The sequence below is a fragment of the Chinchilla lanigera genome, unplaced genomic scaffold, assembly GCF_000276665.1.
Source record: "Chinchilla lanigera isolate Chin_1 unplaced genomic scaffold, ChiLan1.0 scaffold00006, whole genome shotgun sequence".
In the NCBI taxonomy this organism is placed as follows: Eukaryota; Metazoa; Chordata; class Mammalia; order Rodentia; family Chinchillidae; genus Chinchilla; species Chinchilla lanigera.
Genome location: NW_004955407.1, coordinates 30,909,115 through 30,937,031, shown reverse-complemented (window position 1 = coordinate 30,937,031; position 27,917 = coordinate 30,909,115). Strand labels below are relative to the sequence as shown.

At 45.1% G+C, this 27,917-nt stretch overlaps 1 protein-coding gene across 5 annotated transcripts in view; it reads left to right on the top strand.

The window, feature by feature from the left end:
* Tiam1 (T-cell lymphoma invasion and metastasis 1) overlaps positions 1–27,917 on the top strand; it is a 373,652-nt gene that overhangs the window by 241,389 nt on the left and 104,346 nt on the right. For all 5 annotated transcript variants that reach the window (XM_005375657.2, XM_013504090.1, XM_005375658.2 and 2 more), the window contains 3 exons: positions 1,090–2,066; positions 14,709–15,153; positions 20,932–21,104. In XM_005375657.2, coding sequence (XP_005375714.1) covers positions 1,101–2,066; positions 14,709–15,153; positions 20,932–21,104 — 1,584 coding nt within the window. In that variant the 5' untranslated portion in view covers positions 1,090–1,100. The remainder of the gene's footprint in view (positions 1–1,089; positions 2,067–14,708; positions 15,154–20,931; positions 21,105–27,917) is intronic.

Sequence of the window (27,917 nt, the reverse complement as noted above, 5' to 3'; positions counted from 1 at the left end):
TACTGTAAGTGTGTCCTGTTCTGGATGAGAGAGAGAGAGAGACCTTGTGGATCAGGGAGAGTGGGCGAAGTAGAGTCAGAGTTGTCCAGCTTTGAAGAGTTCTCTCTTGCCCGCTGTGCCTGACAGAACTGTGTCATCAGGTCAGTGTCAGAGACCGGGAAAATGTTAAGGAGCGACTTGAATTAGTCTAGATAGCCCCAAAAGGCTGAATCACTTAGTGGTTTCATAATGTGAATTTCTGTTTGCAGGGCACTCTGTACCAGATGAATGTTTGAAGGTTGGATTTGCTCCCAGAAATGAACCCATTAGTCTGCTGCTGAGCAGGGTTTGTTTTGTCTCACCCATCCCTACCCCATCCCGACTCCATATCCCTCCAAAAACCCTCCTGAGTCAAGCTTTTCTACACTCTGAAATGACGGGCAAAAGCACCCCCTCTGTTTTTCTTTATGACTTTGATGTGTTAGGAAAAGTCGATTGGACTTTCATCTTGAGGTTTTCCAGTTCTGATTGATTTTGAAGTATGGAGGGAGGCCACATAAAGCAAAACAAACAAAAGAAAAAGAAAACTCTTGGCGGGGGGGGGGGGGGGGAGGGAGATTACCAAGCGCACCTGTGAATGTGACATATATATTTATGATACAAGCGGAAAACTACTGCTTGGCGAACTTCTTGGTTTGTACTTTATAGACTTGTCAATTTACAAATAAGTGTAGACTTTTATAATTGTAGTGCTTAAGAAGAAAGGCGAGGTGAACGGAGTTGTTGGCGGTACAGATGCCGTCTCCGGCGTTTCCCCTGGGCATCTGCCCTCTGGGCAAAGACAAGTCTCATTCTGTAATGATCATATTCATGCGTGCATTTCACATCTGCAGGGACAGTCCGGGCAGGTGAAGCTCGCTCTCACCTGCCACCCAGGAAGAGTCCGCGCAGCTGCCAGGCGCAGGGAGGAGGTCACGCGATCACCTCCCCAACCCGCACCAAGGTGCGCTCAGCTTGCGCTGCGCGCGCGGCTGTGTCTGCACAATCCTGAGGCCGTTCTAATAGTGACTCAGTTATCCTCACCTTCTTCCCCTTCTCTCTTTGCTGCAGACCATAAAACCATGGGAAACGCAGAAAGTCAAAATGGAGACCATGAGTTTTATGGAGAAAAGCATGCCACCCTGGGGCGCAAGCACACGTCGAGGTCGCTGCGCCTGTCGCACAAGACGCGGCGCACGCGGCACGCCTCCTCCGGGAAGGCGATCCACAGGAACTCCGAAGTGAGCACCCGGTCCAGCAGCACGCCCAGCATCCCCCAGTCTCTGGCCGAAAACGGCTTGGAGCCCTTCGCCCAGGAAGGCGCCCTAGAGGACTTCGGGAGCCCCATCTGGGTGGACCGAGTAGATATGGGCTTGAGACCCGTGTCCTACACCGATTCTTCTGTCACTCCCAGCGTAGACAGCAGCATCGTCCTCACCGCAGCCTCTGTGCGGAGCATGCCAGACTCACAGGAGAGCAGCAGGCTGTACGGGGATGACGCTACATATCTGGCTGAGGGAGGCAGGAGGCAGCATCCCTATACATCCAATGGGCCCACTTTCATGGAGACGGCGAGCTTTAAGAAGAAACGCTCCAAATCTGCAGACATCTGGCGGGAGGACAGCCTGGAATTCTCACTCTCTGATCTGAGCCAAGAACATTTAACAAGCAACGAAGAAATCCTGGGTTCCGCGGAAGAGAAGGACAGCGAGGAGACTCGGGGGATGGAAACGCAGGCGAGTCCCCGGCAGCTCAGCACCTGTCAGCGTGCCAATTCCCTGGGTGACTTGTACGCCCAGAAAAACTCTGGGGTGACGGCAAACGGGGGACCAAGGAGCAAATTCTCAGGCTACTGTCGGAATTTGGTGTCTGATATTCCTGATCTTGCAAACCATAAGATGCCACCAGCTGCTGCCGAAGAGACTGCTCCATACAGTAATTACAACACACTTCCCTGTAGGAAATCTCACTGTCTTTCCGAAGGTGTCAGCAACCCACAAATTAGCCATAGTAACAGCATGCAAGGGAGAAGAGCAAAGACAACTCAGGTAAAGTGATCGGAATCCGTTTCAGTATTTTCAAAGTGGTGCATGACTCTGGAAGTGCGTGTTTTTTGTTTTTTTTTTTTTTTTTTTTTATAAATTTCTCATCTTTGAACTGGGTTGTGCTTGGTGCTTGCTGCAACTGGTGTGGCTTTCCGCTTCCTCCCTCTTATAGTTCTGTGGTTAAGGGGTGGGGATTAAGGGAGTGTGTGTGTGTGTGTGTGTGTGTGTGTGTGTGTGTGTGTATGAGGAGGGGTGTTGTGATAGGAATGGGAATAGAGCTGATAAGTTTGTACTGGGAAAGTGCCTCTGCAAAAACAGTTCTGCAACAACATCTCCCCGGGTCGTGCAGCCTTTCTAACTTGGTCCTTCTGTGGACAAAGAGGCATGGTGGTTGCGGGCACTCGGAGCTTCTTTCTTCACTGCAGCAGGTGGGAAGAGAGGTTCTCGGGCAGCTTGTTTGCAGAGACGTTTCCAGTTCAGGGCAGGCTCCGATCACTTGTCAGCCTGTCTCTGGGGCTGGCAGGCTCGCTGTCTTACCAGGAGCCATTTCAATTTCCTGTTCCTTGTGATCCTGGCCAGCCCTGTCTCGGGAGGGAGGTGCAGCGGAAGGAATGACATGGGTGGGTTCCAGTCCCTGCTTGGCAGCCGACTCGTGTGACCTTGGGCAAGCTCTGACTTCTGCTTGTTCCTCTGAAACATGGGGCTAAGGCTGCTCTGCTGGCCAGCATCAGGTCCGGCGCGTGAGAGAATGGGTGTGAACGCATTTTGAAAAGAGTTAAAAAGTGTCTTAGTCAGGAAAAGAACGCCCATTAGCTGGGTTAGGAATGGTAGTCACTGTTAGGATAGGGAAATGTCAGGCAGTCCTGCATGTTTTGGTCCTTTTCTGCTCCTTGGGGCAGAGTTCAGGGAGTTCTGGCTTGTGATGAGGTTGGGAAGGTGCTTGGTTGGTTGTGCCTCTGGTTAAAGATCCTGGCTGGGTACATTTGCTTTGGAAAGGCAGGTGGGTCTCAGGGTGCCCAGCGAACCCGCCGAAGTCAGCACCCTGACCCACCCCGCAAGGGATGGTGCTGCGCCCCTGGCCTTGCCCCAGTGCAAGTCGTATGGGCACATGCAGGTCCACTTTTGTGGGACAGGGATCCAGACAGAGTGGGCCTATGGTGGAGGGACCTGAGGAGCTGGAAAAATGAACTTCTCTATTAAACTCTCCGTGTTTCTTCCTGAAGATGGTTTTGCTGATGGTGTCCTGGCCACACATGTCTGACTTCTTACTTGGGTGGTTTTGGGCTAGTTATTCATGGCCAAGCTATTCATGATAGTAGGTCTGGGTCATGTTTGCTAGCCTGTGCAAGGCCCTGGGTTCTCTCCCAAGCAGTGTCCCCAGAGTGTGGTGACAGTAAGACTTTCTGAGAAAATGGAATGAAATAACATTTGAAGCATAGTTCCTGGTGCATAGGAAGAGGCTAATGAGAGTAATTTGTTAACTGTTGTAATTTTCATTAGCGTTAGTGGTACCCACACACAGCATCCTGGGTGTGTACACATACTTAGGGTAGCTGGTAGTGGCTTCCAATCCTGTTTCCTCAAGATGAAGTTAATAAAAAGAGTGAGTCTGTGGACCGAGAAAGTGGATGTGGACCTTTCTTCTAGACACACTACCTAAATTTTAACCTGTCTCTTTTCTGAATTTAGGGTAGGATGGAAATGACAGGATAGCCCAGTGTGGTCCCTTTGCCTACCCTATCTATGAGTATTCCTTCTGCACTGACATTTTGGGAGGTCATGGAGACAGGCAACTTACTGACGGGTCACCTGAAAGGCTCTGAAGGGCTGCATTGAAGATGTTTGATTGGCATCACAGGACTAATTCAGAGAAAGTGCAGTGGCCTGGAGTTAGAGAGGTCTACACTGATACAGACTGTTAAAAATGAAACACCACTGTTCTATTTTAATAGTACTGGGGATTGAACTCAGGACCTTCGGACTGAGCTACATTGCAAGCCCCTTTTTTATTTTTTGAGACAGGGTCTTGCTAAGTTGCCAAGGCTGGGCTCCAACTCATGACCCTCCTGCCTCAGCCTCCCGCAGTGCTGGGATTACAGGCATGCATGGCTGTGCCTGGCTTGAGTCCCTTTTACCCCCCAAAATGCTACATTAACATGTGATCTGCAGGAGGTGAGGTTCAAGAGTGGTGCCCCGCTGTGTGCTGGCTCTCTGTACCCAAGATCCCAATGCTGGGGACCACTGGACCCCTGCTTGCCCCTACCCCAGCTGGCTAATGGGGGGTGTGAACTTTGGAGTCATGGGCACCCCTAGAAGATGGACAAAGCAAGACAGTCTTCCCCTTCGGATCTGGCCCCACAGAAAGTGTCCTGTGTAATTGTTATATGAAATTTCTACTTTTTGGCTTGTCGCCTTCTCAAATTATTAATATATGGAAGTGAGATCATCTGAGTGTGGCGTCTCATAAAGTCGCTGCTTAGCGTAATGCGAAGTGCAATGGGCTGGGAATCATAAAAAGGGCATTTGCATCCTGGCTCCTCCGCTTCCCGATTGGGTGACCTTGGGCAAGTCACTCTGTCTTATCCATCCTTCCCTGTCCGATGCGAGTGACAGCAGCCTCCAGCAGGACCGTTAGGGGAGTCAAACGGGACACCTCTCTTGCAAGCCTTCTGTGGAGTCTGTAAAATGAGCGGAAGTATTATTTTTGTATTGACTTTATTGTTGAGTGAAGATCTTTAATGACTTGAAACAAACCCCAGAATTATGCACAACACTATCCATCCTCCCACATTTCCTAGTCTAAGTTTGAGCCCAGTGTGTTCCAAACAGAGTATTTTAAGAGACAGTGGGTGTGGAAGCTTCCTTGAAAAGGATTCTTTTTCTTTTTTCCTTCAGTAAAAGTTTTTGACCCTGGGGACCTCTTCAGCGAACTCGCACCATAGACGTTACAAGTCTCCTTGTCTGCCCTGGTGATGTAGTTGAATCTCTAATGGCCCTGTCAGCAATTGGACACCCCCCGAAAAAGTTCCTGGCAAACATTTGGCCCCAGAGTGTGGCCTCTCAGCCTGGAGAAAATAACATTTTATCCAAGATAATATGAACAATTTCATTTGAACATTTGATTTGAAAAAGATCAAAAAAGAGTTTTTGGCTATTCTTCCTGTTTTTTTTCAGTGGTTAGATGTGTAAGCAAAATGTGGAGGCCCCAGAGTTCACGGTTAGGTTTTAAACAGTGACACCTAATACGTGCTGCAGTGTCCGACATCCAGTTATTTGTTTAGTGATGTATTGAGCATGCGTATTCACGTGTGTATGTGCATGCACACACAACCTGCGTAAAAGTTTGCATTTCTTTTTTTTTTTTTTTTTTTTTTATTTTTATTCTTTTTCCGGTACCGGGAACCGAACTCACGATCTTGCGCTCGCCAGGCAAGCGCCGTGCCACTGAGCTAAATCCCCAGCCCCTAAAGTTTGCATTTCAAAGTGAATAAAGCTTAATACTGTTTGAAGCAGAATTTGTATTTTATTGATTCCTCTAAAAGTGTGTGGTAGGTTGCCCCTTGGGTTTATTTATTTATTTATTTATTATTTATTTATGTACTGGGAATTGAACTCGGGACCTCACACTTCCCAGGCAGGCGCTTATGCTGCTGAGCTCCATCCCTGGTGTCCCTTGGATTTAATGGCTGGCTAGTTGGTACACTGGCCTGAGCTTGAGTCTCTGTATTTGTTTGGGTACAGACAGACGAGGGGCAGCCTGGCGTTATGGGAAAATGAAAATATCAGCATATCTGAGCTCCCATGTTTGGACCCCTTGTCTCTTGCTCACTGAATCTTCATGGGTCCTGGTCCCTTTTATGGGAGGCTGATTCAGGAGGGAGTGAGGGGGAACTTGTGTTATAGGCTGTTACACAGAGCAGATGCTCAGTAAATAGTGCTCACTAGCTGTGGTGGTGAGGTCTGCCTTAGTGTTCTGGAGTTCAGGGGCGAGCTGGAGAGAGGCAGAGAAGGCTACCATTGATGGTCCCGCCAGCTTGCGGCTGTGCTTTGAGTCTCTCTGGGGCATTTTGGCTGGGAGTCATTGCGCACCCTTGTGAGGGGACCTCTGTTCCTCTGCTCGGGAGGTGAAAGCTGGTGCCCCGCTGTATACTGAGCATATTGTATGGAGTGCCGCCCTCTGGAAAACTGCGAAGGGCTCTCAGCCGAGGTGTGGCACCGGCCAGTGGGTTTATGGGTTTGACTGACCACTTTCTTACACTTGAGCTTTCTCAGAAATTCCACACTTCCCTGTATGGAGTGGGACTCTGATGAGGCAGAGCCCTCACCTGGAGGTCAGGGATCCCTTTCAGGCTGATTTTGAGTTGCCAGCTTCTTGAGGGACCCTCTCGGGTCAGCTCTCTAGCCAACGTTCTTGTTTCTCGGAGGAGGAAGGGAATCTAAAGGGACATGGTGACAAAATCTCACCGTCCTCTGACTGCAATGGCTGCCCTTTCTTCTGGGGCATACCCCACACTCCACGACCTTCTGGGGCCCTTAGATTTCATTAAGGAGGAAAACCTTCAATTTTGGTACAGAAACAAGCACATGGACTTGTTGGCTGATAAAGAAATCATTGCTGCTCAGTCCTGTCACCCAAAACTGTGGTTTTAGAGAGAGATGCCCAGGGTAACCCCAGGAGGAGCCGTCCCTGTCCCTGACGCTTGCTTTCTTTGATAAGCAAATGGCTGAGCTGATGGCTTACGTAAGATAAGGAGTATAGCATGATTGGAGGAGAATTTTGAGTTCCTGGAAAAATTGTGTAGATTTTTAAAAATTTTGTTTGTTTGACAACTTAGCTCAAATGGCTCAGAAATAAGTTTGTTTCCTGAGCTGAAAATTGGCATCAACACCCAAGCAATTCCTTCTGTATCCCACAGACTCCTTTGAGAATCAGCTGAAAAACTTGGACCTTTGCCTTGGATAAACACACGGACCATCCTTCTGCATATCCTTTCAGGTCCGTGCATCCTCGACAGTCCATCTAGATGATTCTGCTGAAGCAGAATCATCTTCACGTTGTCCGTTCATGAAACAGAAGATGTTCATGTGAAATCTATTTTTAAATCATCCCTCTCCTCCTTTCCCTATCTTCTGTTTGATGCCTCCCCCCGCCACTTTATCTTTTTCTGGCAAGTGAATTAAGCAATGAGTTACTTATTTTGAAAATGAGTCTATCTATTTTCCACAGGGATATCTGTCTTCTTTGCCAGGATCTTTTTTTGTGGGGAGAGGGAGGGTGGGTAGGCAATTTTGAGAGATGGCTTATGTTAGCACTTCTCAAATCCCTTCCTGGTCTTAAAAAAAAGAATTTTGAACTCCAAGAGCTTCTGTTGATGTGAGGTGTAGCTGTAAATATTTATCATCTTAGGGGCTGGGGATTTAGCTCAGCGGCAAAAGCGCCTGCCTCGCAAGCGCAAGGTCGTGAGTTCGGTTCCCGGTACCGGAGAAAAACCAAAAAAAAAAAAAAAAAAAAAAAATATTTATCATCTTAGTAACTGAAGTAAAAATGTAAAAAAAAAATGCTAACTAATTAATTTTAACAGGAGTGTACTAATGACACGTTCACATAAAGTCTTTTTCTTTTAAGATTTAAAAATTTTTCTATGATTAAAAAAATGAATTGGGATGAGAGGCATTGATTTGGATTTTTTGTGAATCGCTACGATTCCTGGTTTTGCAGAAGATTTTAGAGCCCCGTATCTGCCCTGCACCACTCTCTTGCCATATGCTGCTTAGCTGGACTGCGGGAACCACACTTGGCCTTTGCACAAGTAGATGGAAAAAGAAGGACCTCAGGGACCCTCTGCAGGTATCTCAGGGACCCTTGGCTCACACCCTGAGAGCTACTCAGTTATGCCAGTAGGGGTGGGGAAAGTTCAGGCTGTTGAAAATAACATTTTAAAATTTAGCACAGGAGTAGAAGGAAGTTTGTGCCCCTGAACTCACTTGTGTTGCAACAATGTGAGTGATGATTTCACAGCGTAACTGAGGAGGAAGAGGGGCTGGCACTGAGCAGGCGAAGCCTTCTGAGCTGGGATGTGGGACCCTGTCGAATGGGGCCCTGGAGCCAGCCTGCTGGAAGGTCTGATGAGGTCTCCATGGACCCAGGAGATCTTAGGAAGCACCTGACAGGCTTTTCACTTTGTCATTTTGGACCACCCACTGGCAGTGTCTTACTTGGGCCAAGAGATAGCCTAATTTATCTCTCTGCCTTTCTGTACTTTAAAAAGAAAAATATTTAAATCAATTCTGGTTGCATTTATGAAACTGGACTGCCTGAGAGTTGCAAATGTAAGCTTTACAGCTCAGACTAATTTGCCATCTCAACTTCAGTTGAGCGTGAGCTGAGCTTGGCAAAGATGAAACCTTTAAATCAAACTAAAATATTTTCCACGAGAAACTGTTTTCCTTGTTTTGAGATTGTGCTGGAAAATGAGCAGCAGTTAGTTCATTCAACAATTATTTTTGAAGTGCCTGCCCCGTGCCAGGTGCTATTCTTGGCCCTTGGGATACGTCAGTGGGAAAAGATCCCCGAGCCCGTGGAGCTGGTTGTGGTGAAGTGGGGGTGTGTGGCGGAAAACACCCTGCTAAGTAGATAAACCGTGTGCTATGGAGGGAAGAGCACGGTGAGGTGAGCGGGTGGTGCGAGGTGGGTGGCGATTTCAGCCAGGCTGGTCAGGGTGAGCCCTCAAGAGAGGGTAGACTTGGGTGGGTCTGGAAAGAGAGGAGGGAGGTGGCTGTTGAGGGTGCCTAGTACACGTGAGGAAAAGCAAGGAGCCCAGTGTGGCTGGAATAGAGCGGGAGAAGGGTGACGGGGATGCTGCAGAGAAGTTGGCATGGCAACTGGAAGAGGGAAGGAGCAGCCATGCGCTCTGAGAAGAGGAGTGTTGGAGGCAGACAAGGTTGGGAGTGTGTCCTGGAATGAGCTCTTCAGTTTCCCTAAAAGTGAAAAGTTTCACTGCATCCAAAGCGCAAGTGCTAGCCTTGGTCATCGGTAGAGGGTCTTGAACGATAGTCTGCGGAGCTCTTCACCCTTGCTCTCGGAAGTCCCACCCGGGGGTGGTGTGTGGTGTGCAGGTTGGGTAGCGGAAGGGAAGCTCTTACAGCTGGGTAGGTGGCTCTAAGTTAGGAAGCAGGCAAGCGACTGGGCATGCGACGTACTACGGGGCAGGGAGTAGAGGAGGGATGGCCACAAGGTGGAAGCACATTCATAGACAGGCAGGTAAAGGGGAAGATGATTCATTTCACTTGGACGCAAAGCCCGCTCCAGTCAGGAGTTACCTGAAGTTCAAGCGCTTGCTAACTCACTTCAGAGTCCCTTTTTAGTAACAATAAGAATTTTGGTTCCTGCGGCTGTTTTGAGAGAAATTGTGAGTCACTCCCATTGGGAATCATTAGTGGCGAAGGAATTGGTGTTGGAAACATAAAAAGCTGTGAAGATTTTGCTTTAGGAAAAAGGAAAACAAAAAAAGGGAAAATAGAGCCTGTTTTCCATTTGTAGAGCGTCAGAAATGACCGTTATTAGCAGTCGTGCCCACCAACTCACAGTGTAGGCTATGTCACCATTTTCTTAGTTTCTTGTGCTGTTTTGTGAATGTGAAAATAATTGTAAAGCTCAGTAATACTAGGCCCATCCTATTTGCATTTTATTTTCCCCAAATTCTTCAATAACAACCTTACTTCCTTGTTGGAGCAGGAAGCTGGTAGCTGAGAACAGGCAGAGAGAGCCCTTTCTCCCTGGGCTGAGATGTGAATCAGGCTGAAGACGGAGATGCCGGTGATTACGGTTCATGTTTTTGAGCTGATGCTAAGTGCTGAGCACAGGCCTAGACACTTTGCCTGGATTCACTCAGTCACACAGTGTCTTATAAAGTAGCTTACCAAGCAGACACTGTTGCTCTCTTTATGAAACAGATGAGGAAAATGAACTAGAGGTTGGTGCAGAGGGTGAGAAGACCAGTGGGAGAACACCTTAGGATCTAACCTGGCATAAATCGTTCTAACTCAAGGAGCCTATAAGTCAGAGTTCCCTTGCCTCCCTGAAGTCCAGTGAGTTCTCTTATATTATAGTTAGCATGTCTGCACAACTATATCCAAGCGAAGCTGGATCCATCAGGGAAATTAAAGTGACCAAGAAAAACAGTTTATCATTGCATTTGACTTACAAGTGGTCAGTTGGTTCTGCTGGTCTCTGGATTTTCTCAGGGAGAGTGCATGCCCTTGGTAGCTAATTACTTTTTCGAAATTGTGCCTGTGCATCAATCCTGCACGCCCGCTCCTCAGAGTATATGTAAATCTCCTGTAAAAACAACTGGAGCCTTTACTACAGTGCATCATCGGGCCGTACGTGTGTATCATCAGGGTGAGACCCTCCAGTTCTCAGGACAGTGACCACAGGCTTCGGTAGCAGGCTGTGGTCTTGCCTCTCCCTCCCTATTGGAGGACATTTGAGCATCTGTTGCCCAGCTTGAATGGTTGAGAAACCTCTTGCCCAGCAGCTGTGGTGTATTTGGAGCTACAGCTGGCCACTTATGCACCCAATAGGGAAGTACACACATTCATCTGGGAAATTGCCACTGGGGTGGAAACTGGTGAGTGCTCTGAAAATTGGGTTTAGGAGGATTTGTCCTGGAAAGGCAGGGTTTAAGAACCCCCTAATCCCTTGAATGTTGTTCAGAATGGGAAGCCTCTTCAATGGAGAGCTCTTAACACAGAAAGTTGATTTTTCTGCAAGACTCTACTGGAACATGCACCATATTGGGCTTTATTTCTCTGTTTTGGTCTAGGGTCTGACCATTTCCCTTGACCTCCTCTGACTCTTATTTGAGTTTTAATTTCTATTTTTTTTTTTTTTTACCTTTTTTGTGCAGTGCTTGGGATTGAACCCAAGGCCTCACATGTGCTAGACAAGTGTTCTACGCCATATCCTGACTTTCAGGTTGAAATATAGGACTTGGCTAAGGAGTTAAAACAGACCATAGTATAGGACAAGTCTGAGACATGTAGTTAGGTAAGAAGGAGCATATTCTGCATTTGCTTCAAAGGCCGCAGAACTTCCTGGATGACTGTCCCCTGGTGTCACTCCTCTGTACTGTTTGCTGTTGGGAAGAGCTGGGAGGTTTACCAGTGCTTCTCAGTGTGGGGATGGTCAGGTTTCTCAGTTGTGAGATGACTTGGTTTCTGAGGTGGGGAGAAGTCCTTCTAAAAGGTGCCCATAAGACAGCTGGGATTGCAGTGCGGGAAAGAAAGAACAGAGCTGAGTAGTGTGTCATTGCCTGTGATGCCAGAGGCCGGGCTTCTAGGTATTCAGGACATCCCAGACATCATGACTACATAGCAGTTGAGACAGGGCAACCAGCATCCATTTCCCAAGAGGCTGGGTCACATATCAATTGGGGGATGTGTACCACTGAGCCAGATCAACCACATCTGGAGACCAGGTGGAGCCATCTTGGGTGACAGACCCAGGAGCATTGCCCAGCACTTCCACTGAGTAGTATGCACCTTCAGCTAGAGCAGTCTGGCCCCTTACATGGAGCAGTCACTTCTTAGCTGAGTTTGGTGGCTGTCTCAGAGTCAAATATACACCGCCTGGGTCATCGTGAGGTTCCAGCATCCATTTGGCATGAGCAGATGTGCAGGTCTGACACAGATGTGAGTGTTCAAAGGGGCTTAGCTCCTGTTTTACCCAGAGAGAGCCCCAGGGCATCCTGTGAAGGGGTGAGGGCTTTGGAGGACTGCAGTGAACTGTGAGGCCCATGCTCTTGAGAGCTGGCCTGTTGGCTCTCTGCCTCTCTTTCCTCATCCTCTGTGTATTTCTTCCTTCCCATTCTCTACTTTTTCAGGATCTAGCTTTTGGGTGGGCAAGTCAAGGCAAATAGGTGAACAATCATGCAGGTTTTTTTTTTTTTTTTTTTTTCTGGGAAAAACTAGAAGGTATTGTTGATAAACAAGGGAGGAATCCAGGGAGTTGAACATTTAGACAAAATCTGGTGGGGTGCTGTCTGGGGGTGAGCCGTCAGGCCACCATGTAATACTGAGCGAGGTGCTCAGAAGCACGGGTTCCAACTTGCCATCTGCCACTGTGCAGCGTTGTAACTTTATGAGCACCCATCTTCTTATCTGTTAGTCAAAGAGATGGCTTTTCAAGGTTCCTTCCTCTTCTGGAACTGAGGAACTCACAAGATGCCTGGGGCCAGTTATCTCCTTTGTGGTAGAGTCTCTTCCTATGGACTAGGGACATTACATGTTTAACCTCTGTTTCTCCATCTTATAGAGAAGCATCACAAGCATTGCATCTCTTCGCTGTTTTGAGGAGAGCAGTTATAGCTAATTCCTTCACATAAGCCACATCCTTCAGCAGGGAGTGGTGCATACAAAACCCAGTCTGCACGTTTGTGAAATTTTACAAACTTTTCTACCTTCCATGATTCATGGCTATCCGTAACCAATGATTGTCAGATCTCATTGTCTCCTATCAACAGGAAAGCATATGGTGCGCGTCCCTGCCAGGGAGAAATGTGGGTTGATTACAGTGTTTTCCCGTTGGTGTAGAGGATTTTTACCAACTAGATTTGGATGCCTCATGACCATTTATGGCTCTTAATGGGCAGGAGGGCAGGTAAGGAAGCAGTGGGCTCAGTCATTACAGGGTGGGTCACCCCGTTTCCCACCGTTGCTCAAAAATACTTGAGATTGGCGAATCTGTAAAGAGAAGATTTATTTAGCTCACAGTTTGGGAGGTACAAGAGCATGGCACTGTCATCTGCTGGCTATCACCAGGGCCTTCTGGCTCGTAGCGTCTCAGTGGGAATGTGTGTGAGAGGGAGAGATCACATAGAGAGACAGGAAGCTAGAGGGATTCAGGCTTCAGGCTCACTCTCTCCAGCCTTAATCCTTCCCAAGGTGATGCCCTCAATAACTTAATAAGTTTCCATCAGGCTCTACCCCTAAAGGTCCCCCCTTCCACCTCCCGTCCTTGCTCTGTTAGGGACCGGGCTTCCAGCATGAGCCCTGGGGAAGCAAACCACATCTAAACCGTGCACAGAGCTCTGCATCTAAGCTGTATGTGTGGTTTCTTTGTACCCCTCAAGTCGGTTTTACTCCCAGAGGTCTCTGAAGTCCTTTAGAAATGAACGTCATCATCAGGACCTTGCTCAGTTACATCTTGCTACCACTCTAGGGCTGGGGTGATAGCTTAGCAGCACAGTGCCTGTCTGGCAAGTGTGAGGTCATGAGTTCGATTCCTGATAGCATTCTATCACCTCGCCCTGGTTTTCATTTACAGATTTAGCTGCTCACTTGGGGTCTGTCACGATGACAGTGAACTGAGAACAATTCTAAGTTGCAATCGATTAAGTGAGGGTCATGGCGGAGATGTGGACAGGGCATCTCTCTCGGCCTTGCACGGGACAGTATGAATTTGTGGCATGGCTCATCTGCCCCATGCCTCTCAGGGAAGATTTGGGCCCAAAGCCTTCATTTTATGACATTTAGGATATTTTGTTAGTTTTTTACATGTTTGAACTATAGTTAGTTATTTATGAGACTAAAGACTAAAAAAGAAAACAAAAACAAAAAACCCTGCCGGAAACTCAGTCTCCTTCTGTATGCATAGGACTGTAGAGCTGTCTCATCCCGGCACTGCTGTCATTATCCTCCCTTTGATTGCTACCATTATTTAATTATTGTTTATGGAAATGCCTCCCGAGCTTTCCACCAATTATGATTCTAATTTAACAACAGACTTGTCTGTCCCGGAAACGTTCAGCAGTGGAGCTGGGGCAGCCCTGGAAGGTCTCCATGTTTTAAACTAGATATGGATACCCCAGCATCTTGGCAGTTGCCCCCAAGCTGTCTCTTGGCCCAGGGGCAGCGAGTCACTGGCTCCAGGCTCTTAGCATCCTGGCTTTGAAAGGGCTAGGTAATTGGAGAGCAGCGTAGGAGCTGTGGGCCCCACAGACTGATTTAGCACAATGCAGTGGGAGAGACTGTTTTCCAGAAGCCGAGCTGATTAGGGCAGGAGGACTGTTGCCTGCTCCTAGGATATGGGACCCTGCTGGGTGAGTGGGCGAGGTTGTGCACTACTATCTGTTTAGTCACCTCATTATAAGAGGCTCCTAAGCAAGCCTTTCATTTAAATTTTTTTTTTTTTTAAATAAGTTTGAGCTGTAAAGACCTAGCTATGCACGGTCACCCCCCCACCTCTGGAACAACTAACTAATCTTGCCTGCAGAATTTCCTGGAGTTCAAGGCCCGCTGAGGAGGAGTCGGGTAGGGGTGTGCTCTCAGCGTGGTGATGGTAGAATCTCAATAGCTGATTTGCCAGTTAGCTCATTATCTGAGTCAGACAAATGATAAGCTCTTTGAATGTTCCCTGCTTCTTTTATACTTCTTGAACCTTACCTCCTTTGCTGCATGCTGGGTGGCTGAAGGTTTCCTGGGCTCTGCGGTGCGCTGGGCTGAGGAGGAACCGGTCCAGGAGGAGTGGGGACAGGCTCTGCCCTGTGGGTCTCCTGCAGCTCGGAGCCCCTGGCTAGACCTCGGGGGCTTCTGGCTTCTTGCTCTGCGTGATGCATGTCTTCTCCCTCCCATTCTGCCCCCAAGGATGTTAACGCGGGCGAAGGCAGCGAGTTTGCAGACAGTGGGATTGAAGGAGCCACCACCGACACGGACCTTCTATCCAGGCGCTCAAATGCCACCAACTCCAGCTACTCACCCCCCACGGGCCGGGCCTTTGTGGGCAGCGACAGCGGCAGCAGCTCCACTGGGGATGCGGCTCGCCAGGGGGTGTACGAGAACTTCCGGCGGGAGCTGGAGATGAGCACCAATAGCGAAAGCCTGGAGGAGGCCGGCTCTGCGCACAGCGACGAGCAGAGCAGTGGCACCCTGAGCTCACCGGGTCAGTCGGACATCCTGCTGACCGCGGCGCAGGGCACGGTGCGCAAGGCCGGCGCGCTGGCCGTCAAGAACTTCCTGGTGCACAAGAAGAATAAGAAGGTGGAGTCGGCCACCCGGAGGAAGTGGAAGCACTACTGGGTGTCCCTGAAAGGTAAGGAGCGCGCCGGCTGCAACAGTGCATCAGAGAGTGCACTCCAGGGAGCAGGGTACCCACGTGACACCCAGGCGATGGGGTTTCCCTCTTGTGATCCTATAGAATTAGTTTGCCTCAGTTTTTTAAAAATTTATTTTATTGTGTTGGGGACACTTAACATACAGTGTACTCCTGACACATTTTTAAACGTGTAGTACAGTGCTGTTGACTATGGGTGCACTGTTGGAGGCAAACCTTTAGAACTTACTCATCTGGCTTACCCAGGGCTTTATGCTCCGTGATCAGCAATTCCCCTGCAAGAGGAGCATGTCATCGCTGTTTCCTCATCCGTACAGCTGGTTCTATGGGTAGATTTGAAGGACAAAGTTTCCTTCGAAATCTTTTTTTCAAACTCTTGTAAATTTGTGCCTTCCAAAGTGACTGGTAAGAAGTTAAAAATTAGGTTGGCTCCTGTGGAATTAACACTTTTTAAAACTAAAAATTGATAAGAGTATCGCTAATTTCATAGGGCTCAAGCTAATGTGCATGGGATGTCTAAAGCTCCATGTATGTGAAAAAGTTGGTCTCTGTAATGAAGCTGTATATCTGAGGATGATATGGACAGTTGCATACATACTTGGACATAGCACTATGCTTTCTTTCTGTATAACCACCCTACTTTTATATGTTGCTAGTCATTGTCATTTTGTGAAGTATGTGTATTAATTTCTGCACATACCTTCAAGTGTCTCTGTAGTGGAAAAAATTTAATTCATTTGTGAGCTCTGTGTTTTGAAAAGAAGATACATTTTTGAAGCACATTTAGAGTTTTTGTTACAAGATGGATTTGAACCAGAGTTAGTATAGGGCAGGAGGGGTTAGACAGGTTCACAAGATCAAAGGAAGGGCACAGAGGAAGAATGCTGGGCTGACCAGGTTGGTGAGGATATGAAACCATTTATTTGACACTGGATGTCACTGAGGTTGGTGTGGGACCATCTCATCCTGGAAGACTCCAACCTGGAGAACTCCAGAGCCCAGCTCAGTGAGGTAAACACATGCCTGGGCAGGGATGTGCGGGCCACCTCCATGGGAGAAGCAGGGCTTGGGTGGACCCCATTACTGGTGCTGCCAGATGTTGCTTCACTGCTTGTTGAAACACTAAGGGAGCCTGTTGAAACACGAACGGTTGTAGATTTTGCCGCATGTCATAGAAACCCAGAATGAGGATAAGAACAAATCCAGGCAGGATTACCATCTAAGATTCAGCTCTTCCCAGAGCATTGCTGTTTGATGAGTCGATGAAGTGGTCTTGCTTACGCAGCATAGTCACCCTGTGTGAATGCTTCAGAGAACTGTGACTGTCTTTTCTATGTGTGACCTGCCTTGAGTTAATTTAGAGGGTTATGTGTCAGAGGGGCCCAGGTTGAGTCAGCTGCTCTGTTCATGTGGGGTACAGTGAGATGTGGGAAGGTCCTCTCGTCTGCCGCCTCCTGCACCTCTTCCAGATGTGCACATGCCCCTGGAGATGGCACCTCTGTTCCTGCAGCAGCCCAGCCTTAGCATTCATTTCATTAATTGGTGCTGAGTTCTTAACAGCCTCATTGAAGAGCACCTGTGTTACAGCCACGGAAGGTACTTTCCTGAGTGTATCTCATATCTTCGGAAGCACAGCTTTGGAGACAGCCCCTGTATTCTTTTGCTAGGATTGCCCTGACAAAGCACCACAGGCTGGCTGTTGTAGATAAATAACAGGAATTTACTGTCTCTTAGTTGTGGAGGCTAAAAATCCGGGGTTGAGGAATTGGCAAGGTTGGTTTCTTCTGACGCCTCTCTCCTTTTGTCTAAATTTCATCTTTCTATAAGGACAGCGGTCCAGTGAGATTTGGATCCACCCAGGAGACCTCCCTTTACTTTAATTGCCTCTTTAAAAGTTATATCTCCAGACACAATCACATCTGGATGTAGTGGCGGCTTAGGACTTTAACATAAGGACTTTGGGGAGGACATAGTTGAGCTGGTAACAGGCCCTGAATTTGTGGTTTAAATAAGTTTCCCAGGTGACTCTTAGTCTAAATTTGAGAACAGCATAGAATAAAAAGTAATTGGGTGACTTTTTTTTTTTTAAACTTGGGACGTTACAGAGGGGGTTATTTTATTTCTGCCATTTCCTTGGAGAATAAATGACATGGGAGGCTAAGGTATGGGCGTGCAGGAGCACAAGCCCTGTGCCCGTTATAGGACCGAGCCTTCATGCCCTTGGTGACCCAGATCTGAGTGACACCATCTGTCAGGACGCACTCCCAGAACACAGAGCCCCTGAGCCCTTTGCTTCCTAAGCCTGACAGGTTCCATTATATGCTGACATCCTCAGGGCTTGGCATTGCCACTCAAAAGCAAGACTTTTGCTGATTTTTCTGCCACCCTTCGATATTGAGAAAGCAAAAGCAGAACATCTGGGAGCCCTGGGATAGAGACTTTGTCAAAGATGCTTTCACATAAGATAAAATAACTAATTTTAAAAGGGGTTTTCATCGAGAGTTAATCTCTGGAATGACTTCATGAACAGCTCAAGAACCTAGAGATTATCTTCCAGTGCAGATAAAGCTAAACAGTCTTTTATCAGGGAGTGTGTGGTTCTTGGAATTGCTGCCTCATGTTAGTGTTAAAATCAGAACAAGTTGATAATTGAGTAAAAGCCAGCTTCAGCCACCTACTGTTGTAGGATGATGCTAAAGCAAGATTGAAAAATTGTTAAGCAACAGTTATTTGGAAAGACCGTACAGTGTCCAGTGTTTGCACATACCAGGTTTAGTGGGTACCCCTAATTCCTTATGCACGGGCTGCTTCCTCTGTTCTCAACTGTGGTCAAGTATGTTCCTCCTTTTGTGTTCAGAATCTACAGATCCTCAATGTCGTATTACTCATAAAGACTTAGAACCGCATTTCTCAGTAGTGGTACTAGTGACATTTTCCAGATAATTCTTTGTTGTGCAGAGCTGTGCTGGGTATTTATAACTGCTTAGCAGTTTCCTTGTTGTTGTTATTCAGCCTCCTATCACTGTAACACAGTATCAGAGGTTATCAGTTTATAAATAGGCAGGTTTAACTCAGCTCACAGCTTTGGAAATCTCAGCCCCTGGGTAGTTGTTGCTCTGCTGGTTTTGGGCCTGTGACGAGGCAACACATCATGGTGGGAGTGTGTGGCCGAACATAAGTGCTTATCTCATGGCGGGAGGAGAAAGGAGAGGAGGAGGAAGGAGCGAGAGTCCACTCTCCCCTTTGAGGTTACCCCCGCAAGCTGAACTCCTACTGGACTCACCTCTGAAAGGGTCACCATCTCCCAATAGCAGCATCCCTGGTGATCAAGCCTGCCACACATGGGCTTTGGGGGGACATTTAGGATCCAAACTCCAGTGCCTGTGCTCACCCACTAAATGCCAGCAGCACCTCTCCCTTAGTTGTGACAATCAGAAATGTCTGCAGAGAGGACCGTATTGCCGTACCATGGAAACCTTTGACTAGGGGAAAATAATGACTCCCTTCCGTTTTTGTTTTCTTCTGTGTAATCTCTGCCCACGTAAGGCATGGACATGGGGATGGAGGCAGATGATTTTGTTCTTTGATGTAAGTGTACCTAAAAAATCTTGAGGTCCATAGGCTTAGGCCAGGCATGATGATAAACCCTGTGATCCCAGTACTTGGGAGACTGAGGCAGGAGGATTGTGAATTTGGGGCCAGCTCGGGCTATCTTGTGGGTTCCAGGCCAACCCTAGACTACTTAGTGAGACTCTCTCCCCTACCCCTCAACTGCAGGGATTACGTGAGAAATGGAGTCAAGGCAGAACATCACTGTATATTTATATGTATGCACTTTTTAAACCCAAATTTATAAAAGAACATGCCACAAACTTTACTAAAAATGTACAAACACTATAAGGTTTTTTATTTTTTAAAAACACACTTGCAGAGGACATTATCTTTTTAAGACAAAGTGAATATAAGTTGAATTGGTAGAAAAAAATAATTGAGATTCCTGAATTATGGAGACAAGGACAGTAAGTACCATGTCCTAAAGTTTAGAAGCATAGTACCCTGAGGAGTTTACAGCAGAGCCCATGGCTGTGCTGTGCCAACAGGAGAAAATGTGAAGTGAGAAATGTACCAGGGTGCTCCGTTCAGCTGTGTTAGGGGCATTGCATTTAGCGACTGTTACGTGGTAACATGAAACATTATGGGCTAGGAAAAATTGCTTTTGAGCCATTGTGACGTTTCCATCGAGCTACATTATTCTATAGAACTTTATGCCACTGATTAATTTTTCTTCATAGACTCCGATGTTAACCAGATAGATAGGACTTTGCAATTCATGTAAACTGTGGTGCTGGGTTGTAGTAAGGAAGATGGTGAAAATTCACTGAGTAACTTATGATGAAGGTAGGGAAGAGTAAGAAAGTTGTAGACAAGGGCTAGGGATTTAGCTCAGTGGCACAGTGCCTGCCTGGCAAGCGCAAGGTCATGAGTTTGATTTCTGGTACCGGAAAAAAACCAAAAAAAAAAAACCAAAAAAAACCAAAATGAAAGTTGTAGACAGACTTCCCAAGTTGATTTCAATTAGTGCTCAAGTAGTAATTGATACTAAAGTGAGTTTCCAGTTCAGGCAACGATGGAGAATATCTACTGTAGACACTTTCCCACAACCCTATGAAATATTTCTATTGCTAGTATCCTATTCATTTCATAGTGTAACTAAATATTAGGATTCTGGTTTCCCCTAGACCTACTATATGGGTCATACATTTCCTCTTTCAGAAGAAACAAGGATGTGGTTTATTTCTAGGGGGAAAAAATTATATAGATAAAATCTGAGACCAAAAATGTATCATTTTTTTTCTTGTTCTGAACACACCCAAAGACTGTATTATATATTGTTTTCACCAAGGGTGTGGTCCATAAACCCTATCCATTTTCTAGTTTCCTGGTGCACATCTTTGTGAGACACACTGGGAATGGACTCCAAAGTAACAGTAGGGCCACCAGTCTTACGCAGTGCTGAGTCTACCTCTGGTCTTATAGAGCCTGTGGAACCATGTTTGACTCACTGCTGGGCAAATGAGATGCAAGACCCCCATCTGTATGAGGATATTCTATAACAAAACATTCTGACACAGAAAGTAAGGCTCTTAAGGAACTTGAGGGCATGCATAAAGGAATACATTAATTATTTTCCCATCATTGGGATGAAACACCCAACAGCTGCAATTTAAAGAAGAGTTTTATTTTAGGTCATTTTTTCAGAAGGTCTACTCCACAGTCAGCTGGCTTTAGATCAGAAACAGCATGGTGCAAGGACATGACAGGAGAAAGCTTTACTCCACGGCAGACAGGAAGTGGGGGCAGAGGGGTGGGCGGGGAACAATACTACACCCTTCCGGGTTGTGCCCTACCCCCCAACAGTACATCCAGACAGGAACTCATGGATGAATTAGCTCATGTGTAAGTAGAAGTGCCCCATAATCCACTCACCTTCCAAAGGCCCCACTCTGAACACCTTGGGTGACATTTTAGATCTATGCAGTAACAGAATGCTTTGCTAACTCAGAAGCTGTGATTTTTAAGAGCTTTCCTGTTCTCTAGGCAAATCTAAGCACCTAGTATAAGCATGGCCCCATTCTCTTTACCTCCTGGATTCCACATGCTTTCATTTCCAGCCCTTTCCTGTGACAAGTGCTAGTTTCTACTATGGGCTTATTGTTGATGAAGTACCAAATGCTGACTCCTGTTCTGTTTCCTCAGGATGCACGCTCTTTTTCTATGAGAGCGACGGCAGGTCTGGAATAGACCACAACAGCATCCCCAAGCATGCCGTCTGGGTAGAAAACAGCATTGTGCAGGCCGTGCCTGAACACCCCAAGAAGGACTTTGTCTTCTGCCTCAGCAATTCACTGGGCGATGCCTTCCTTTTTCAGGTTTGTTGGACACTTTCTTCCTTCGTAGGATGTTTCTAACCTTCAAATGAGACAGCATCTTCTCTCGTTTTACTACCCTGCCCTTTTTTGTTTTCGTTTTCATGATGGGATTTATCCATTGCTCACTGTAGACACAACAATGGTGAACAGCAAAATAAACATCTGTGGTAAATTCCAGGAATGAGAGACCTCTACCAAAGAGTTTCAGCGTGGAGCCTGAGTGGAGTTACGAATTGGATTTGAGAAACTGTGTTTGCTGTGGGTTGAAGGATTTTTTAGTGTAGTTTCTTGGTTCCATTTGTGTAGCACATTAGAAAAGGATCATGAGATCCTTAATTTAGACATGATTTGAGCTGTCAATTTTCTTTTATCCTAATATGTTCTCTGCTAATATTAATCATAAAGTAAAATAATGACATACCAGAACTTAGTGGCTGTCCCTAAATAGTTTCTCGTTTTTATCTTGTTAGAACTTTCTACCTTGCGTTCTTAAAGTTTGACTATTAATTGATTTTAAAAAAATACTTCCCTGCTTCAGAGTTAACATTTGCTTTTATAGCACATGTTTTGAATTTGCTCAGTTGTAATATATCCTGCAAGAACTTCTTGTGATTTTAGCTAGGAAGGCTTTCTTCATTTATTCTATTAATGAATTAATTCTTTAAACCGTTATTCCATGCTCTGTATTTTCTGTGCACACTCTGTGTTTTCTTAAGAATGCCTTTTGACATAGTTCCTACTTTTAAAAGTATTCACATAATGATTGGGGGACAGGCACAGGAGTATATTTATAATGTTGCAAGGCCATGCAGTGAATATTAAGAAAGAAAAGGAATAAATTGGGTGAAATGGACAGTGAAAAGTTGCCGTGCAAGAAAAGAGTCAAAATAAACATACAGGGGAAAGAAATAATTTATTTCACTAAGTTGTGGTTTTGGCCACAACTGTTTGGGTAATACAGTATCAAGTGGTAATTTTGTTTGTTTAAACACAAGCACCTGCTTTTAAAAATTTGTGAGTAAAATGCACAGAAAAAAGAGTGCTTAAAACATAAACTAACAGTTCAATGAACTGTCATGAAGTAAATAATGTAACCATCAACCAGGAGAAAGAATGGAAATTTCAGGCACGGTGTAAGATACCTTCCACCCACAGATACACATCAGCCTATTAACTAAATAGAGTGAACATGACTTTGATCATCCAAGTCAGGACATTATTTATCTGGGAATGACTTAATTTCTTCTTTTTGAAGGATAGTTTGGCTGGATACAGTATTTTTAATAGATAATCTTATTTCAGTTCTTTCAGTATGTCATCCCATTGTTTTCCAGCCACCATAGTTGTTGCTGAGAAATTAGTCGTTAATCATATGCGAATCCTATTTACACGATGAATTGCTTTGCTATTTTGAAGATTTTTGTCTTGTCTCTACAAAGCTTGATTATGTTGTAGGGAGGTGTTAATCTCTGAATTTATTCTGGTTGGGATTCATTTTGCTTCTTGAATGTATAGGTTTATGTGTGTGTGTGTGTGTGTGTGAGAGAGAGAGAGAGAGAGAGAGAGAAAGTTTTTAGATATCTCTTCAGTCTTCCTGCCATTTCTCTTTTGTCTCCTCTGACACCTATTGGGTTTACATTAATATGTTTGACAGTGCTCTACAGGTCTCTGAGACTCTGTTCTTTTCTCTTTATTCTTTTTCCCCCTTCTGTTCTATACACTACATAGCGTAAGCTCAGTTAATCTACTTCAAGTTCATTGATTCCATTTTTTGTCAACTCCTATCTATCTTTGAGCCCTTTTGGCTGTTTCACATTTTAAGTCTAGAATTTATATATGCTTTTGAAAAAAAAAATTAGTTTCTCTGTTTGTATTATCTGCATGGTGAGATATCACTCTCATATTTACTTCTTTAGACATGATATCTTCTAGTTCTTTGGATATACCCAAAGTAGTTAGCACACTCAGCAAACTGTCCTCAGGCACGGTTTCTATTGATGTATCATTTCCTGCATATAGACTGTCCTTTACTGTTTCTCTGCAGTGTTCATGGTTTTCTGTACAAGATTGTACATCTGAAATACTAGAAAGTGGCAACTTTTTATTTACTAGTATATGTTTGTGATACATACTGACTACTTTCTTTGTGGGTATTTGGTACGTGTATCTGACACATTTTAACCCTTTTTGTGTTCCTTCCTCTTCCCTTATCTCTTGATTTCCTTCCCTTTTGCAGAAGATCTGTCTTAAAGGTGTTCTTTGTTAGAGTGAAACTTTTTATTTTGGTGTCCTTTTACTTCTCATGCCTTCCCTAATAGGTGATACTTTATGTATCCTATTTTTTAAATGTGTCTTGAATATCTCCTGTTATTTAACATATTTATTTAAAATGATAAGCAGACCCAGCCCCATCTTCCAGGATTTGTTGTGGTTGTTGGTAGTTGTTATTTCTGGTGCTTCTTTTTGTAGCGACTTTCCTGAAATCTGGAAAACCTTTCTGCTTTATCATATATGACCGCTGAAGTCGCTGCTCAGCTAGTTCAGTAGTGATTGCCTAGAAGCAGTGAATCTCCCACCCTTCTCCGAGGACAGACAGCTGCAGGTGAAAGCACATCTCCAGTGCTCAGGTAGCCGGTTCTCAGCTCTGTATTAGCCCTCTCCTCTGTTTCCACAGAGCCTTGTGGCCAGTGGTTGCTAGGCTACTGGTTTCCATGGGATTGTGGAGATGGGGAGATGGAGATAGTAATAGAGCAAGTTAAGATGGAGCGATATTTGCTACTTTCATTAAGATTTGGCCATTTCTCTTTAATAAATACACTCCAGAATGTTGCAAGACTTACATTAATTTCTGCAACACGAAAAAAAATTGATTTTGACAATATTGGCCAGCTTTCTTCCTTAATAGGTCATACTTTGTGTATCCTCTTTTTAAAATATGCATGATCCAAGGCCATGCAATTATCTTATATACCTTATAAACTGTTGTTTTTCTTGCTTTTGTGAAGAAGACTTTTTGGAGGTCCTTACTCCCCAGTTAAAGCTGATGGCATTTTTAAGGAACTTTAGAGACTTGACCCTTCTAATAATTATGCCAGGATAACAGGTGCAAGCTGAGACAGTCCCAACAACCCAACTGGGACTTGGTTTGTTTCTAGGTTGGAGGAATCACGAGCAATGTTGCTATGAGCACCCTTGTACCTATTCTCGAGGTTCATTTGTCCATATTTCTGTTGGGTATATGCCTGGGAATTGCATTGCAGGATCACAGTCTAGGTGCATGTTCAGGTTTACTAGACGTTGTCAAACCATTTCAAAAATGATTAAAATAATTGATGCTTCTCTCAGCAGCCTAGGAGAATTCTACTTGTTCTATGTCCTTGACAGCAGTAGGTATTATCAAATTCTTTTTTTCAAGCTTTTAGTGTGATATTCAGCAGGTTTACCTGTGTTGGATGGCCATTTCAATATTGTTCACTTTTGTGAAATACTTTTTTCCATTGGGTTTTTCTCTCTTCATGATTAATGGTGCTTCTTTACATATTGTGATATTCTCTCTTGTTATATTCATGAAAGTTTTTTTTTTTCCAGTCTGTGCTCTCTTGTGTGTAGTGAAACTTTATGTTAGTGTAGTCTTGTTTCTTAAGTCTTCCCTAATAGGCCACACTTCTTGTGTTCTTTGTATGTTTTAAAATGTGTGTGGTTAAGATCATGAAAATATTTTTCTATATACCTTACAAACTGTTGTTTTTCGGCATTTGGCCTAACTTTATATCTATTAATGCACAATTTTGCAAATGAGGACATGCCTAACTCCTTTATCAGCAGTAGCACTATTGTGGTATCAGCGGCTGTCTTCTGCTGTGCTCTTGCTGTAATGCCACCACCTTGAAAGTGTTCCACAGGGTGACTCACGTTTAATTCTTACAACTGTGATAACTTGGACGTGTATCCATATTTACCATAGTGATGTGGAATATGCACCCCATTTGGTGAAACTGAGGTTTACAAAGGCAGAACAACTGCTGAGTCACATAGTTACTGAATGTCAGCATTGGGTTTAAACCTCTCTTTTCCTGAAGTCTACTTTTGTCTGAGATATTATTTTTTCTTACTAGTGTTACTATTGATTCTGAGAAGGAGGTGGACAAAAATCAGTGGGTATACTGAAATGTGGCTAACTTTCTTCTCATTTTTTAAATTAAACCACTCGGAGATATTTCTGAATCAAAATCTGATTTTGACCATTTTTGCCTCCTCACTATACAGGCTGTATGATTATCTGATCCACACCCCCCTTCCCCTTTACTCACCTCTGGTAGGAATTCCTTTTCAAAGGACTTTCAGGGCTATAGAATTGCTAGTAAGAGTCTAAATATCCAATAGGTCATATTATGTAGAATTCTTTTGTGGCAACATAAGACCTTATTCAAGGAAACCTCTATGTCTTCTTTTATGGGAAATTTTTATGCTACTTATGTGGGATAAAGCACAAAATGAACCTTTTCAGAGAAAATTACTGCTGTTTGGGATCCATGAAGGCATTTTCTGCCTTCTACTTATTGTAATCCACATAACTCCAGAGGGGCTGAATTTGAAAGAAACCTGTGTGTAGGGGGTGAGGTTAAAGAAGAGAGATCAACCATGATTATGGAAATAATTTGTAGGTTATTTCAGCCCCAGGGCTCAATTCAGTGCACACAGCTTCCAGAGCCTGTACACTGCCGACTTGGTGCTGTTGCTCAGATACCCACAGACTTGTCCCTGGAAGGGAGGAGGTTCATGTTTCCAGCAAAAGTAGAAAAGGGGTTTTGTGTGCAGACTGGGGGTAGGAATCAGCATGAATGTTGAAGCGGCTCGTGTAGAACAAGTTTTATGCTGTCTGTATAAAGTGAAGCTGTAGCTCCTTCACTTAAACTCCAAGAATTCTTTCCTCCAACTTGGAGCTAGAGAGATAGCACCTACCACCTACAAAGTACAATTTCCTGTTGGGCCTTCCTTCATCCTTTACTTGAAGATGTCACTGTTCCACAAAGCTCTGTGACTTCCAGGGAAATATACCCTGGTATTAGTTTTTAATTCTGTATCAAATGCCTTGGGAACCCAGCTATGAGACAGAATAGGAAAGATACCTGAGTGGAAAACTGGATGCAGTTCTATATCTAAAGCAGTGTAAAAAGTATTATCTCTAGGAGGTGAGTGTCTCCTTCCGTGGAAAGTGTCCCTATCATTTAGAAAATCACTTGGACTAGTTAGTGTATTTGGGGCATTAAAAAAGGAGACATTAAGAAAATAATATCTGTACCATTGTGTTGAATTGCACATTAAATGTGATTCTGCAGTTCAGTGTCTGATAGGCAGCAGCTGCCCAATAAATGATGGTAACAGTTACCATTTCAGTAATAAAAAGAGACTAAGTGTTGGTGCCCTTCTTAAGCAGTTATCTTCACAGAAACTGAGTGTGGCTTCACTGTGAATTGTCTCAGGTTTTGAGTTTCACTGAGGCTCTGAGATCTGCCGGAGTTGAGGAAAGACCTTAGGATATGGCCTGGACAAGGGCAGCCATTTTAGGGGGAAACCTGGAAATCATCTTTCACAAAATGGCATCAGTGGAGTTGGTAGACAAGGCTTTAGAGGGTATTCACCGTCTGGACTTGCATAGCCTGAGGTCCATCCTTCCTTCAGGGTGGGCAGCATTGCTGCAAGACCCTTGCCAACAAGTTAGCCATCCTGCTGGCTAGTTTTCCCATTCCTGAGGACCGCCCAGTTTCTTAACCATCTGCTACGTTAGTCAGCCTTAAGTGCCATAAAGTTCTTGTTGTGTTGAGGTAATATGTTCTTTCTGGTGACTCTTGCTATTTTCCTTTATTTCCAAATTCACCTCCAGAGTCTAGTGCAAGTCCCGTGCTTATTGTTTCAGAAACCTTTTAAATGCTCAGCAATAGGTTTTATTTGCTTCTGGCCGTGTCTCCTCTTTGGAATCCCCTGCCTGAGGTTCCTGAGTCACCCTTCCTGCTCTGGTGCTTGTCCTCTGTCCTCCGTGCGGTCAGCCTTGTGCATCCTGATGTACTGATTTCTTCCAAAACACTTGTGGCAGTTCTTTTATCAGAAGCTACATCATTCGGTTGACTCAGACTGAACTTGGGGTACTTTAACACCCCCCTCCCCGCCCCTGCAACTCGTGCCCAGTAAGGAATTCCTAATCTTATTTTGCAAGTTTTTCCTCCAAACCCCAAATGAATGTATTCCTTTGAAATGTTACCCATACGGATTTTGTGTAATGAATCTGTTGCAATCGTCTTGGACCCTCATGTGATCTTCCCCAGTGTTTGTATCTCTCTTAAGTTCACATTATCCTCGCTATGACAAGTTGACTATGAAGTCTTCCTTTGCTTTCTTGATTTATGTGTTGACTTAGTCTGCAGCTAAGTCCTGTTTTCCCAGTACCATGGATTAAATTCCTATTTCTGACCAGCCACTTGAGAAATATTCAACTTTTATTTTTGGGTAGATCAGTTATACAGAAGGGCAGCTGTGAGATGTGTAGAGCTCTAGGCAAATATTTGCTTCTTGGGCCCTTATCTATATAAAGAATGGACTCATCTCAGATGGGCTTATCAGCACCACTTTCCTAGCCCAGTCTCAGTTTTGTGCAAGGAATACCACACAGTCTAGCAGGGACGTGACTCACTAGCCAGAGTCATGTCCATAAGCTCAGAGTATCTTACTCACATCATGTATGGAATGCAGGATCAGAGAGCTCCCAAACAGGAGAGATGGCATAGGGACCTCTGTAGTGCAAGTATAGAAATCTGT